The 17,020-nt window shown below is 35.2% G+C and overlaps 1 protein-coding gene across 12 annotated transcripts; it reads right to left on the reverse strand.

Annotated features, from left to right (window-relative positions):
- Positions 1-3,144: 3,144 nt before the first annotated feature.
- On the reverse strand, positions 3,145-5,834 carry LOC145100859 (uncharacterized). 12 transcript variants are annotated; one of them, XM_079037982.1, is made up of 8 exons: positions 5,478-5,833; positions 5,163-5,220; positions 5,008-5,062; positions 4,647-4,868; positions 3,870-3,941; positions 3,613-3,680; positions 3,436-3,502; positions 3,145-3,240 (listed from the first exon to the last, which is right to left on the reverse strand). In XM_079037982.1, the coding sequence occupies exons 4-7, from the start codon at positions 4,847-4,849 to the stop codon at positions 3,468-3,470; spliced, it is 378 nt and encodes a 125-aa protein (XP_078894108.1). In that variant the 5' UTR covers positions 4,850-4,868; positions 5,008-5,062; positions 5,163-5,220; positions 5,478-5,833; the 3' UTR covers positions 3,145-3,240; positions 3,436-3,467. The 12 variants fall into 12 exon arrangements, 5 of the variants coding, with proteins under 5 accessions (XP_078894108.1, XP_078894107.1, XP_078894105.1 ...); XM_079037981.1 differs by having other exon boundaries at positions 3,200-3,294; XR_013705331.1 differs by having other exon boundaries at positions 3,200-3,502; positions 3,613-3,670; positions 5,478-5,832.
- Positions 5,835-17,020: the final 11,186 nt, after the last annotated feature.

Raw genomic sequence — 17,020 nt, forward strand, 5'->3', positions numbered from 1 at the left:
GTGTTTTATTTATGCTCAAAGGTTTGAGGCCATATGGGATTAGTATTATTCTTGTGTTTCACTTTGCATGTTTTGACTTCCTGAATAATTTAATTGGTTTAGAACAGTCAAATTATTCGAACGGGCCACAGTCATTCATATGTTGGAAGTAGGTATGAATGAAGACTGTCGTGAATTGGTGTGTGGGTTGTCTAAAGAGCATTAGACATAAGCAAATGTTTGCTGCAACGTTCATGAGTGCTTATGAATATGATTTGAGCATTGGATTAAACCCACACTCACTTGGATCACTTCATGGATTGTTATCACGAGTGATTGGTGAGACGATAACATCTTATATTCTTGAAACCGAGATGTGTGAGTTGTATCTTGCAAATCGGTTGCACTTTGATAATATGTAAACGCACCAGTAACTTGGTGTCATAAAACATATTGTTGTGTGTGATTCGGTGAGTGAGTGCAAGCGAGCATTGAATCAAAGTTTATCCGTTCCTTTTATCCAAGGTAGGATAAAAGCGATATCTTTGGGCCCCTCGATGATTTAGTGATGACAAACATAAATGCTCGGCCGGGCTAGGGCTAATTTGATTTGTTCAATTAGTCAGTCGTCATAAATCGGAATTCGAGAAATAGTACAGAGAGAATGATTAGAAATCATGTCTCATACGATATCTAGAATGGAGGAATATATGATCCCTTATCTAAAGGACACGCGTATCTGATTGGATCAAAGTTGACAGTGGCTTTGGAAAGCTACGATTGCAGATCAGGATCTGAAGTCATACGCATAATAGTTATTAGACTTATCCAAGTGGGAGACTGTTGGATTAGTGTCTAAGTCCATAACTATTTTGGTATGTACTCGACCCGATGGTGTATGGTCCTTTTGGGTTGCCTTCACCAAAGCAACTTGATAGGATGAATTATGGAGAGAAAGGATTAAATATGATTTATTAATATATTATGAGAATAATATATTAAAGGAGAAATCATATTGTTTAATTAATATTAGTCAAGAATTAATAAGAATTAAGTTTGTGACTAAAAGAGATTAATTAAACTTAAGGGACTAGAATTGTAATTATAAGATAATTGCAATTGGGCCATGGATTGCCTTATATTATAAGGTTGGACAAATTCTATGGGGAAACTCATTAGAAATCGTCCAAGGCCTTTAAGGAAAGGAGTCCATGGGTTGCTTAGGGCTTAAGCATCCAAATTAGGGTTTCCTTGTTAGATAACCCTAATAGCCTCACTATTTAAGGAACCTTTATGCCCAAAAACGTGGACAAGCTTCCTTCTAGGGTTTCCACATGTTTTGGGCAGCCTCCTTCTCTTCTCCTCTTCATCCTCTTGCTCTTGGTGTTTGTGAACCAATAGAGGAGTGACATTTGTGAGTCTAAGCTTTCTAAAGTCATTACAAGGAGAATTGTGATTGTTATTGCTACATAACAATCAAGGTAATATCTTAAACCCATTCTTATGTTAATATGATTACTTGTATGCTAGAATTAGGGTTTATAGTCTTGGATAACTTGCATGTACAATAGAGAAACCTAGATCCAAGCATTAGGGTTTGTATGAGCACATAGGATGTTCTTATGACCAAAACTCATCAATAATTTTGTAAGTATTCCTTACATAATTAAAGTGTTGTCTAACACTTTAATTATTATTTAAATCACTATTAATCTACTATTTAAATTAATATTTTATTAATTTAAATACGACGTCGGATATAATATTTTTAGGACACGACTATCTTCACGTACGCTAGCCCGAGGATCACTGTTATCACTTCGTATCCTAGCGAGATCACGCATTCGAGGTGAGTTCATACCCTAAGTTTTCACTATTTTTCCATTTTTTTAGGAGGGAATACACGTACAACACACTTACATTTTTGTTTAAACATCCAAACGATTTCAAACGTTTTCAAATTATTTTAGACTGTTTTAGGTTATTCTAAATTATTTCGACTGTTTCAACTATTGTTCTTACCAAATCATATATATATATATATATATATATATATATATATATATATATATATATATATATATATATATATATATATATATATATATATATATATATTAGTCGTTTACCCGCGTTAAGCGATGAGTAGAAATAATTTCATTCACTTAAAAGAACTTACAAAAATATTAGTTGATCAAGGTGATTTTTTTTTGAAAGTTGGTTTTGCATAACCTACAAGTTTTCTAATAAGATTAAAAACCACAACATATAAATATTACATGCTAAGAGATTATATCACAAATTTTTTTCACAAACTATCACAAAACAAAAGTGCAAAAGTAATATTGACTATTTTTTTACTATGCAGTACTTCTAATTTTTTTTTATTAAAAATATATTAATATTTTGAATAATAATGCTTGTTAAAAACAATGTAAATAGTAATAAGTTATGTTTTAACAAACTATTTTCTTTTATAGAAATCGTATATTATAAAATGTGTTACTTGTGACTTACACATATATGACCGGAACCAACACATGCTAACCTAAGTTCCTCATTCCAATATATATACATTGAGGTAAATGTTCCTATTAGATTGTTTTGTTCTTGATAAAGTAAAAAAAAATGTAATGTGATTCGTTTTTTTTTTAAATTAACATTTTAACCTTTTTCCTTGAAAATAAAACAGTGGTGGTAATGACTAATAAACCGATGGTTACGGATTCTTTCCATTGCAGTTTTTTCAGGTTTTAGGTACCATCATAAACGGTTTTTTATTTTATTTTATTATTATATTTTTTGGGGAGTGGGGTATGTCCGGCAAACCATTCAAACTTAATCACAAGAAATAAGTAAATAAACATATTATAACGGATAAAATTTCTAAAAAGTAAAGAACTCGAAATTGACATCGTTAATAAAAGTTACAATCATTAGCGACCATACATGTTTATAAATTTAGAATATACTAATATAATAATCAAGGATTGATCTATTACTGCATCCTATCCGACCGCATCCGGTTTGGGATACTTAACTCAAAATTCAATCCTACTTTTATTAGATTTAAAGAAACATATTTCAATGTTAGAAAAACTAAGTAGTTAATTGGAAATGAAGTTTATCAGACATGCAAAATGTAAACCTGACAATGATACATGATTTTCTACAAAAATCATTTCATTACTAATACTAATTAGACTTGCAAAAAGTGAAGTTTACCAGTAAGCCCTTGAATTCCATTAGAAGTATATTAACCTAATTTACAACAAAAGTCGAGCATGACATGAACTCAAATTAATTGAGGGGTCCCTGAAGATGAGTAAGCGTGGCCATTATGAAAATAAAATTTAAATATGAACCACAATAAAACAACCAAATTATACAGTTCCATTACATGAATCAAACAACAATAAAACAATCGATTAATGCCAAAGGAAAGAAATAGACTACCTTAAGTACATATAGAAAACACTTTTAGCAGTTCAAGATCTTCCAATCATTACCAACCTGTCGATGCCTATTCAAAATCATTAAAATCATTTTAAAGCCGATATAAGAGATTAAAATAATCACAGAAAAAAAGCTACCCATTTCATTTTATCTTTTAAATAAATATGAAATACCCACTTGAAGCTAGTGTCTGACTGAAATAGGAGTAATGGACGTTTTGTAAGCACCACAACACCTGCATAATTCTGATGTCATAAACTAAGTACATCAACACCTACACATTTATGATGCAATAAAGTAAAGTTAAGAAAAACAGAATTTAAGTAAAGAAAAGCCTCAAATTACACCCATACCCAGATTGATTGTTCATATCAATGCAAATACCTTGAGGATAAAGAAACAGAAGCTTAAATAATGACACTCACAATCCTTACTTGTTTGTTACTTTTGTGTGAAGTAGCTTTGCATGGTTACTATTGAAAGATGTGATAATGAAAGTGGCCTGCCTGCAATTAAATAAAAAATTAGTTTTAAAAGAAGGGAAAACCCCATTATTTGATTCAAATTAATGAAAATATTAACCTGCACAAAAATGTTAACAGTGAGTATATATATGAAGTATCAGATGACCAAAAATACAAATAAAAAAATTCTATTATGTATGTATTCTAACAAAACCGCTAACGATTGTTTTCGGGCACTAAATGCTTCATCCAAGGAATTCAAATAAAAAATTTCATATGAGAACAAAGAATTGGGAATTTAAATTATTGGTCAAAACTTAGATTGAATTTAATGCACCAAAAATATACAGTAGTCACAAAATAAATGAGAATAACTTATTTTTAACCCAACAATTAAACAAACGGATAAATTTCCCAGTGAGCTGTTCGCTAATCGTTGCGCTTTTATCAGAAATGATACAAATGGTAAAAACAGTAGGGTAAATATGGAAACATTTTAAGAAAAAAGAGATACAGACCATCCCTGTCAATTGTTCAACATCCATGGCAAAAACCAAACATTTTCTAGCCATTGGCGTGACATCAAGACAAATTATTTAGTTAGGCTAAAAACCAACCCAAAAATGTTTTATAGATTTTTCCGTTCTTCATGATGATCAGTTAATATATAGAAAGCAAGCGACTCAAAGGGACTCAAAGAAAGACAAAACTAATAACAGATTAAGTTGTGATGAAATAAAAACGTACCAGCAGAGCCGTATTGGAACCATATAAGGAGATGGGCCCGAGGTTAGAGCTTCAAAAATTGCAATCAAAGTCAAATGATAAGAGAACATGGACATATAAGGAGAGATGGTGACGGTGAACGACAACAATTGACTCTGTCGAAGTAAACCCTGAGAAACAGCTGCATATCGAGGGGAGAGCCACTTTGGTTTTAATAAAAACATACCTGGAGTTGATACTTACCTTAAATATAAGCGTAGCAACCAAGAAACAATCACCAGTAGGGGCAAAATGGGCAAAATAGCAAAATTAATTCCAAACAACAACTATCACAATAAAATACCAAAGGCAACGAAAATCCAACTCTAATAAAAAAACACACCTGTTTTGATATTGAAGAAAGATATAACTTAACTCTTTAGATTGAATTGTTCCACCTTCATCAGAATTTTCAAATCCAATAAATCAAAGAAATACACCATAAAAACCATGTATCGAGATTGTAGTCGAAAATGAAGGGGTAAATATAGAAATTACCTGATTAAATGAGGTCATTTAGCCATTAATTTCCTAGATCAAGTATGTTTGAGAGAACCTGTAGTCAAGACACACAAGAGATGAAACGAAACCAATTTTTATATATCCCAGTTCACACACCTAAAAACAAACGAAGAAAAAGAAAAGAGAATGAAAGAATGGTGATGGTGGTTGTGTTAACTGATGATGGAGATCACAGGGGGGAAATCTTTCATTTTTAGAGAGAATAAAATTATAGAGTGTATTGGAATCATAGAAGGAGATGGGCCCGAGATATTTGGGAATTTTGGGGTTTAAGGTTGAATGTAAATATACCAACTTAATCAACGCCTGGGATGATGGTCCACAATCGACTGATTTTTGCCGAGATAGCAGGATTAAACTCAATCAAGAAGACTCGATCGATCAGGTGGGTGTGTGGTTGGAAGATATTCTCGCGGTGATAGTGGTGGTAAAAGGTAGTGCGATGACATTGATAAGAAGTATTTAAATCTAGTTGAAGGCAACGTTTAGGGTTTCTCTTAGAGGGAAGAAGAGAGATTGAGGAAGGCGTTGAAAGAGTGTGGAGATGAAGGCGTTGAAGTTCAAGTGCTCAACAGAAAGACGCCAGATATAAGGGAGACTGCCCAGATTCCTCATATATTGGCCAAGATCTCGGATTCAATATACTGGTCAAAGGGCTTTCAGAAAAATTTGAATCGAATGAACCATTCTCAACCTTTGACTTTTTGACTTTATTGACCAAATGAGATTGGAATTTGACTTTATATGCTCTCTCTCTCTCTCTCTCTCTCTCTCTCTCTCTCTCTCTCTCTCTCTCTCTCTCTCTCTCTCTCTCTCTCTCTCTCTATATATATATATATATATATATATATATATATATGAGTACAAACCTTTAAACATTTGTAACATGCTAAGCAAAGGAGAATTTTCATAAATATTTACACTACAAACGGAACACACTTATAAACTATAATAGGTATAGTTTATGGAATATCCTTACTATCCTACAAATTCAAGAAACGATACAAGAACATACTTATAAACTATAATAGATATAGTTTATCGAACACTTATGTCATTGTTACTAAATACATGGATACAACACAAACAAATATATAAACTATAATGGGTATAGTTTATGCAATCATAAGTACTATTTTACTAAGTTAAAGTTTTACTATAGTAACAAACGTATAAACTATGTTAGGTATAATTTATGAAACACATATACAATCATTCATTACAAAGGATTTTCAGTTATTCTACACGTAACCGTCAGTATAGCTTTTTGAGACACACTTCAAGTACTTACCTAAATACCAACCAAGCCATGAAATTATAACCAGAGTCTCTTGGAGGGAGAGCGTGAATTTGTGTATAGATCTATACAAGACTGACAATCCCGCACCTTAACTGTTAGCTACAGTTAGGCCGACAGGCCTGGGGTGACAAATGTCATATCGATTCTAACACCTGAAGAACGTTGTTTCAGGTCATCCTAGGTCATCAAGTATGGTTATAATAACTCACAATTTGGTATTGAACAATTCGATTAGTGTATGAATAAGGAAACCACTTCACATAGTTTTATTAATAATGAAACTACAACACAGTATTTTACAATATAACTGGTGAATCCAAGTACTTACAATTTCAGAGTTTTTATACAAGTACAAATACAATATACTATTCCAGCACAGAGAAAGCATACTTTTCATGGTTTTATGTGAATTAAAAACTACATTATACTATCTAAGGGTAAAATAACATTACAATAGAAAATATATGATTTTTTGGGAAAACATACTTACATTTACAAGGAACAAATGACAGTTTTCTATTACAAACATGCTTACGAACTCACCGACTTAAATGTTGATAGAATTTCAAGACCACTTGTATTCTTAGGGAACCAGTAGACAGGTACACCCACAGGTTTTGAGAAGACGGAGCTTTATAGAGTCATGTCTTTATACTTTTGCTATACACTTTTGATGTCATACAAACTATGTATCGAATAGATGTAAAAACTATATTTTATCAATGTAATGGTTGTGTTTGCTTTGATTACTATTATATAATTGTTGTGATATTGTACATGACGCCCACTGCCCCCGATAAGTAAACCTCTATTTATAAATCGCTTAATAGAACACTATAAAAGTCAGGATATGATACGTTTAGGACTTAACATCACTTCCTCTTTAATTATTATATAGAAAGATGCCTCCAAAGAAGTCCAACAGGAAGAAAAACAACCCTCCGACGAATCCACCATCGCCACCACCTCCACAATATGACTATGCTGTTTTCCAAGCAACAGTAACAGTCGTCGTGGCAGCCGCCATGACGTAGATAAATGCAAGTGGCACTAGCAGGGTGGGTAGTGGTGCCAACCCTTCTAACCACGGAGATAGTCATAGACACCCAAAGAGTGTTTATACAAAGACTTCACGAACGCTAAACTAAATTCCTTTGATGGCACCGGAGGTGTCATTTCTTTAACACGCTGGTTTGAAAAGACTGAATCAATATTTGAAATTTGTGCATGTCCTGAAACTAGCAAGGTGAAATTTGCAGCATGCACTATTATAGACAGAGCCCTCTCTTGGTGGAACATCCATGTCAAGTCATTGACTCTCCCAATAGCCAATGCCATGAGCTGGGATGACTTAAAGGAACTTATGCTAGCAGAATACTACCCAAGGGGCAAGGTGCAAAAGTTAGAGCAAGATCTCTAGGGGCTGACGATGAAAAGCTCTGATATTGCTGCATACATAACCATATTCAATGACCCGGCTACTCTGTGTCCCGGGATGGTCACCCTGGAAAGTAAGAAAGTGGAATGGTACATCTGGGCACTCTTTCCTCAGATCCAAGGGAATGTAATAGCTGCAAATCCACTTACTTTTCACAACGCTAAGCGTCTGGAACAGACCCTCGTAGATCATGAAGTTCGTCAAGGCTTCATGACAGTCGTCCTTGAGCAACCCAGGAAAGTGGTAACAAGAAGAAATTTTGGAACAAAAGAAAAAGGCAATCGTCACAGGAGCCCTCAAAGAAACAGCAAACTGTGACAGTCCACGTTGCTACTGTTCCTGCTGTTACTCATGCTGCTCCAGCACCTCCCAGCCAATATATTGGAAACCTCCCACTGTGTAACAAATGCAACTTCCATCACACGTGAGTTTGTAGAGAAATGCATTGCAAGAACTGCAACAAAAAGGGGCACACCGCCCGTTTATGTAAGACGCTAGTACAACCAACCAACAAGGCCCCTAGTGGAGGAGTAAGCCAAGCTTGTTATGGGTGTTAGGAAACAACGCACTAGAAGAGGGATTGCCCGAAAGCAAGGAATGCTGGCAGTGCAGGAAGAGTGCTAGTAATGGGTCGGAGGAGGCAATAGCGGATCCCACAGTAGTCACGGGTACGTTCCTTCTCAATAACTTTTATGCATGCATACTCTTTGATATTGGTGCAGAGAGGAGTTTTGTCACCCATAAATTTAAGCAGCTACTCAAACAAAAACCACAACCACTAAACAAAACATTCACTGTCGAGATGGCTAACAGGAAGAAAGAGAGCACTAACGACATATTCATAGGCTTTACCCTCACTCTAAACGACTATTCTTTCCCAATCGACCTTATGTCGAGCTCCATAAAAAGCTTTGACATTATCATCGGCATGGATTGGTTGTGTTGATATTCTTTGCTATGAAAAAGCCATCCGCCTCAATTTGCCAAGTGGCGAAACCCTCATTATTTACGACGACAAACCCAATACGAACCTTCGCGTCATCTCTTGCATCAAAGCCCAAAAATACATGCGCAAGGAATATCATGCATTCTTGGCTCATGTAGTCAATGAAAAACAAGAAGTAAAAGACCTCGAGAGCATTCCCAAAGTTTGTAATTTTCCTGACATCTTTACTGAAGATCTTCCAGGAATTCCTCTCGAACGCCAAGTCGAGTTCCGAATCGACTTCATTCCTGGAGCTACCCCCATAGCCAAATCCTCGTATCGCCTAGCACCAGCAGAGATGCAGGAATTATCTAGCCAATTAAACGAATTGCTTAGTAAGGGACTCATCAGACTGAGCTCTTCACCCTGGGGAGCACCGATCCTGTTCGTGAAAAATAAGGATGGATCGTTCCGAATGTGCATAGATTATCGCGAACTAAATAAGTTTACCATTAAGAACCGATATCCTCTTCCGCGAATAGACGACCTCTTCGATCAACTCCAAGATCTAACTACTTTTCAAAGATTGACCTAAGATCGGGGTATCACCAATTACGAGTCCATGAGAATGATGTTCCCAAAACAGCATTCCGAACTTGTTATGGTCACTACGAGTTTGTAGTAATGCCCTTCGGTCTAACAAATGCACCCGCGATATTCATGGATCTAATAAATCGGGTGTACCATCCCTTCCTAGACAAATTCGTGACAATATTCATAGATGATATACTCATTTACTCACAAATTAAGGAAGATCATAGTCATCACCTGAGACAAGCTTAGAAACATTAAGGGCGGAAAAGCTTTATGAGAAATTCTCAAAGTGCGAGTTTTGGATTAGGAAGTTAAATTTCCTTGGTTACGTGGTCAGCGAAGAAGGAATACATGTGGACCCCCAAAATAAAGGCAATCGAGAACTGGTCAGTACCTAGAACGCCGACAGAGATCCGCCAATTTTTAGGACATGCTGGCTACTACCGCAGGTTCATACCGAATTTCTCCAGAATCGCTAAACTGCTTACCACCCTGACTCAGAAGGTTGTAACTTTTAGCTAGGGAGAGAAACAAGACACCGCGTTCCAAAAACTGAAGCAAGCCTTGTGTAGCACACCTATCTTGTCCCTTCCTAAAGGAACAAAAGACTTCGTAGTATACTGTGATGCATTTAATTAGAGGTTAGGTTATGTGCTTATGATACGAGGAAAGGTTATTGCCTACACCTCAAGACATCTAAAGGCACACAAAGTCAACTACACCACTCATGATCTAGAGTTGGGAGCATTAGTTTTTGCACTAAAAATCTGGAGGCACTACCTTTACGGTACCAAGTGCTTAATCTTCACCGACCATAAAAGCCTCTAACACATCTTTGATCAGAAAAAACTTAACATGAGACAGCGATGATGGGTAGAGATACTTAATGATTATGAATGAGAAATTCGCTATCATCCCGGTAAAGTTAATGTAGTAGTAGCTGCCCTTAGTCAAAAGGAGTACTCAGGTCGTAAAGTGAAAGCACTAACCATGGCAATTCATTCTCATCTATCCACACGGATCAAGGAGCCCAGTTAGAAGCCTTAAATCCTGAAAATGCGGCAGATGAAACCTTAAGAGGAATGGAGAAAAACTTAGAAATCAAGGACGACAAAGTTCATTATCTCATGAACCGGATCCGGACGCCGAAGTTTGGTGGTTACAGAGAAGTTTTCATGAACGAAACCCACAATACTTGATACTCCGTTCATCCATGTTCAGATAAGATGTATATGGATCTCAAGAAACTCTATTGGTGCCCAAACATGAAAGCGGAAATTGCTACCTATATGGACAAGTGTCTAACTTGCGCCAAAGTTAAGGTAGAGTACCAGAAGACCTCAGGTTTATTACAGCAACAAGAGATACATGAGTGGAAGTAGGAGCAAATTACAATGGATTTCATAACCAAGTTGCTCAAGACCCCGGGTGGTCATGACACCATTTGGGTGATCGCTGACAGATTAACCAAGCCCGCCTACTTCATACCAATAAAAGAAACAGACAAGTTGAAGAAATTGACTAGAACTTACATCAATGAGATTGTACGACTGCATGGTGTGCCAATTTCTATTATCTCTGATAGAGACAGTAGATTCACCTCAAGATTTTGGCAGTCGCTACAGAAATCTCTGGGAACTAGGCTGGACATAAGTACAACCTATCATCCACAAACTGACGGGAAAAGTGAGAGAACTATTCAAACCCTATAAGACATCCTGAAAGCCTGTGTGATCGACTTTGGTAAAGCATGGGATACCCATTTTTTACTTATCGAGTTCTCCTACAACAATAGCTACTACTCTAACATCAAGATTGCCCCGTTCAAAGCCCTTTATGGCCGTAAGTGCAGATCCCCTCTGTGCTGGGCTGAAGTAGGTGACACACAACTAGCTAGAGGGCACACTCTTGATAGCACTCTCACTGGCCCAAAGATCATTCGAGAAACCACATACAAGATCGTCTAAATCCGAGAACGAATAAAAGCCTCTAGAGATAGACAAAAGAGCTATGCAGACAAGAGGTGAAAACCCTTGGAATTCCAGGTTGGCGACCGTGTCCTGTTGAAGGTCTTACCCTGAAAAGGCATGATACGCTTCGAAAAACATGGGAACCTAAATCCAAGGTACGTTGGGCCGTTCGAGATTCTTGCTAGAATCGGCCCAGTAGCCTACAAACTCCGTCTACCACAAGAACTTAATAACGTACACCCTGTCTTCCACGTGTCAATTCTAAGAGGTGTCTATCTGAAGAGACTCTTGTGATTCCACTCGATGAAATTGAGATAAACGAGAGTATTAACTTTGTGGAAGAACCAGTAGAAATCATGGATAGGGAAGTCAAACGAACGAAAAAAAGTCGCATACCAATAGTGAAGGTTCGATAGAATGCCAAGCGGTTACGTGAATTAACTTGGGAGCGAGAGGACCAGATGAAACAAAAGTATCCACATCTTTTCCCTAGATCATGAGTGCTCTGTATAGAAAGAATTTTGGGACGAAATTCCCTCCAACAGGGGGGGGGGGATAATGTAACAACCCGTTGTTTCAAGTCAATGAAAGTTTAAACTTCAACCATGTACAAGTTAATACACCTCCGAACACTGATACAATAAGAACTTTAAATGCCTAGAGTGCAAGTTCATTTAACTTATATGTAAGTATATGTGGAAAACCATGTTGAAGTAAAGTAGTATAAGCTAAATACTAAACATAAAATCACACTAGATCAAACAAAACTTACACTAGTTCAAGACAAAGTTTTAATACTTAACTTAAAATCATAATATACTTTATGTATATATAGATTTCGGTCTAGGATTAAGCATGGCCGAAAACACCTCCTTTTGGGATAAGGCAAACCGAAAACACCCTCTTCTAGAAGACCTATACCGTAATCCCTTTTCTATTGGCTTTTAAGACCGCAAACTCCTTTCCATTTGGCTCAAAACCGCAAACTACTTCTCCATTTGACCTCAGGACCAAAATCAATAGAGATTTTGGTCATATAGGACCGAAAAAACAAAGTTTAAGGCCCATTAACCCCATTTATATATATATATATATATATATATATATATATATATATATATGTGTGTGTGTGTGTGTGTTAAGCCACAAACTCAATTCATTTCTCAATTTCCCAACTGCAAACACTCCCATTTTGCTCTCAAAACTCATTCAGAATTTTCATATCTTCAAGAGTTTTCTACCCAAATCATCATAATTCCACCAAGAACACCAAGAAAAATCTTCAAACCTTCATAATTTCACCAAGAACACCAAGAACATCACCAAACATTCATATCCCACCGAAAACCCCCCAAGCCCACCGAAAACATCAAGAACACTCCAAATAATACCAAATAATTTTGTAAGTATTCCTTACATAATTAAAGTGTTGTTTAACTCTTTAATTATTGTTTAAATCATTATTTAATCTATTATTTAAATTAATATCTTATTAATTTACATACTACGTCAGATATAATATTTTTAGGACACGACTATCTTCACGTACGCTAGCCCGAGGATCACCGCTATCACTTCGTATCCTATGTAAGGGTCAAATTGTTGTAATTAGTCGAAGTATAGTTTGGACTCTTCGAATGTTTTTTAATGTATTTTACTAGGGCGCTTTTATTCGAATCATTAATGTTTATGCCTTAGTATATTTTTTGTATGCTTTCAGTTCCCTATAAATAGGGTTATTTACTAGAGTTAGATAAGAACTTTTACAGACTTGTCTATTGTACTCTGTAAAGAATTCGAAAGCATAATAGAGCGTAACAAGATCATATTTACATTATGTGTCCAATCTCGCATTCTTCCTTAAATTCATACTCTGATTAATTCAATACTCGATTCATTGATTTATCAATTGGTATCAGAGCTGGAATCATATCTATGATCTGATTTTCATCCATTCAAAAAGTTTTTGAATCAAATTTTGGTTCAAAATTTTCCGCACTTTTTGATCGTGAAAAAGTTGTCGAAGATTTCAGTTTGTGATTTGATTCTGCATTTGAATTGTTGAATCGAGTGTTCTTCTTATAATTCCGATATGATTCAGCTAGTCTGTTTTCAAATCCTCCAAATTTTCTTAAAATTTTTCAAAATCAACTTCCGTACAACAATGGCGAGCTTCAATCTCAATTCAATGACTTCGTTCTCTCATCTGTTAGGATCATCGACCAAAATTCCTATGCTAATTCCTGAATATCATGACCAGTGGGATGATCGGATGCAGGATTATCTGAATGGTCTTGATAAAGAATTATGGACATGTATCACTGGAAGTGTCAATGTTCCAGTGAATGTTCAACCAATTAGATCTTCTTATACAAGTTCTGAAGTGGATAATCAAACTGATCGTCTGAAGAAACTGGAGAAAATATGTATAAGAGAACTGCGAGGTGCTTTACCTCCAGTTGTGTACAATTACGTTAGGAGTTGTACAATTGCAAAGGAGGTCTGGAACAATCTGAAAGATAAATTTCAAGGAAGTGAGAAGACTAAAATCAATTCAGTTAAACAGTGTTTGGTTGAGTTGAAAGATTTCAAACAAAAAGAAGGAGAAACAATTGAAGTTTACTATGATCGTCTGAACGAGTTAATCTATTGTTGCAATCGTTATGGAATTACCAGGACTTCAATGGAATTCAATCTTATCTTTGTAATGGGGCTTCGAAAAGAATGGAGAAGTGTGAGTATGATGGTGAAGAATCAGCAAAGTTTCGATACATCAACTCTCAATGATTTGTACAAACAGTTGAAAACACACGAAATTGAGGTAAATGAAATTGCTGAGGAATCAAAGTTGAATTTGGGAGGTCCATTAGCTCTTGTGTCAAAGATTTCTGAGAAACAAGCTGAAAATGGTGATTCTGAGGAAGAAGAAGGATTCATCATGAATTCGGATGATGAAGCAATAGCATTTTACTCAAATAATCATGTTAAGAAATTTTTTAAAAAGCCTTTTAATTCGAAGACAAAGCTTGCTGAGGTAAAAGGAAGTTCTGTGAGTAAAAATATTGTTGAGGAGAAAAAGAAAGTTGAGAAGCAAGATTCAAAAATAGCTGAAGGAAAGAGTGAGAAGAAGTTGAAAGGTGATGCTGGAATAGATTGTCATTATTGCAACGGTGCTAATCATCTTGCGAATGACTGTATGCTTCGAAAGAAGGATGAGAGGAATAATAAAGTTAAGGATGAGGCGTACTATGCAGAGAAGCTTGAGGTGGTTCGTGCAAAAGCCAATAATTTGTCATTGGTTGCAAAGTGTGAACATGAGGATGAAGATGAAACTTATCAAATCTAGTCATCCGGATCAGACGATGAAGAAATGAGAAATCCAACGCATGGAGCGATGTATGCGAAAATGGAGGAGGACTCAGGTGATGAAAAATTTGAAGTGAAAGGACGATGCCTCGTATCCAAAATGGCAGACAAATCTCCAATGACAACAAAGGTACGTAAAATTCTCGAATCTTTTAATATTCCTACACATGCTTATGATTCTGAACTAATTTCTTTTGATGAGACGGTTACTTATTTTGATTCAATTGTTGTGTCTGCTAGTAATGAGGCAAACAAATTGTCAGTGGAGTTGTTAGAGACCAAAAAGAAATTAGACTTGAAAATAAGCAAAATTGAATGTTTGGAATTACAAGTTATAAATATTATGTGTGATAGGGATACATTAACGAGTGATGTCAAACTTTTACTAGCACAAAGAAACATCTATTGTAATTCTGCAAAAAGACTTTATAGCAAATTAACTGATTTACATCATTCATGTGACATAAGTAAAGAACAACATAGAAAATTACTGCCGTTTCTAGCATTCGAAAGAGCTAAGGTAGATAATATTTTGTATGATTGTGAGCAAATAATTGCCGATTTTGACAAAGTTCCTGATGATAGATATAAATATGGAATTGTCAAAATTGATGAATGTCTTGATACGAATGAATTAGTTAATATAGTGAATGATACTTTGACTAAATCTGAACAAATTCAAATTTTGAAAAAGACTGAGAATTCAACATCTGATTCTCAATCTAATTTTGCTGATATTGAAGATAATTCTGATAATACTAGTGAAATTAGTGAACTTGAAGATGTTGATTGTTCTTAGTTGTCTGTTGTTAATGTTGCATCAACATCTAAAGGGAAAGAAAAAGTTAAGGATTTGATGGTTGAAAATGAAACTGATATACCCTCAACTTCGAAAGTATGTGATATGAACTTTGTGGATCTCAGAGACAGTCAAACTAATGATAGTGATGATGAAGAAGAAGAGAAAATTTCAAAGGAAAAGGAAACTACAAAAGAAGAAGCAACTCCTCGAATAGTGGTTGATCAAGTGTATGGTGATACACAAAAGTTCGAAAAAGTAATGAATGAAAAAGATGAACATTATCTTGAAACAAATACAGTGGTTTATCCAAATTTCAAATGTACAGATGATGTCTTTTTCCAAATCAAGTTTTCGTAACTACTGGAAATGTTGAGAATATCAAACCATAATTAAAGAAGTTAGTTGAGGAAGATAATTCAAAAACAACAGAAGAATGTTTTTTCGCAAATCAAAACACAGTTGAAAACAACTTAACAAAGAATTCATATGTGTTCCAACGTCAAAAACCACAAAGACAATGGGTTGAAAAATCAAAAATTGAAAAAGAGTTTTTAGAACAAGTTGTAAAGGAAAATGAAAAGGTTGTCAAACTAAACTCTAAGGAATTTAAAGATCAAATTGACAAATTTTCGAAGGAACACAAAATTTCAAAAAGACAAGCAAGAAAGAAAATATTTTGGCAAAATGTTGAGTCTCAAAAGATGTCTGAATCACAATCAACCAAAAATATTTTCAAAACTAAAAATTTCTTTTTTTCAACAAAACCTCAACAGTCATTTCATTCAAATCCTTTAAGGTCTGAAGTGAATAAACAAACAAGGTTTTCAAAAGTTTCAGAAACTAATAAGTCAAGAGCATTTTCAAATAAATCTAATTCAAATCATCAATTCTTTCAACGTCAACATTTTAAATCAACAGTTGATACATCATATGCTCAATCGTTTCTAACAAATCCAAAAGTTGATTTTGTTCCTCAAAAGCCAAATTTTCCTAATAAAACGAAGAAAGAAACTATGAAAAATTCACGTGAAAAGGGAATGACTTCAAGGAAGAACATTGATCATTGGCTTGAAGGCAAAGGAAAGATGTATCAGTCGAATACATTTTCAAAGGAGCAAATTCATGAAGCATATGAAAAATATACGAATATTTCCTCAAACGGAAGTTCATCTTCTAAGGATTCGAACATATCAGTCAAAGCTTGGAAACCAGTACTAAAAGCAAAGAATGTTCAATCACAACCTCATAATTCGAAGGGTAATGTCAGTGAACATTCGAAACCATCAATAACTTATGTTTCGGCCCCCTTGAATGAAGAAGTAAACTTAATTGATAGTCTCAAAACCAAGGTTTGTGATTGGGTTAAAAGTTCCTCATTACATTCAAAATTGAAATCTAATTTCCAAGGACCCCAAAAGCCTTGGGTACCTAAAATTTTC

Source organism: Lactuca serriola, chromosome 4 (genome assembly GCF_051521515.1).
Source record: "Lactuca serriola cultivar US96UC23 chromosome 4, Lser_US96UC23_V15, whole genome shotgun sequence".
Lineage (NCBI taxonomy): Eukaryota > Viridiplantae > Streptophyta > Magnoliopsida > Asterales > Asteraceae > Lactuca > Lactuca serriola.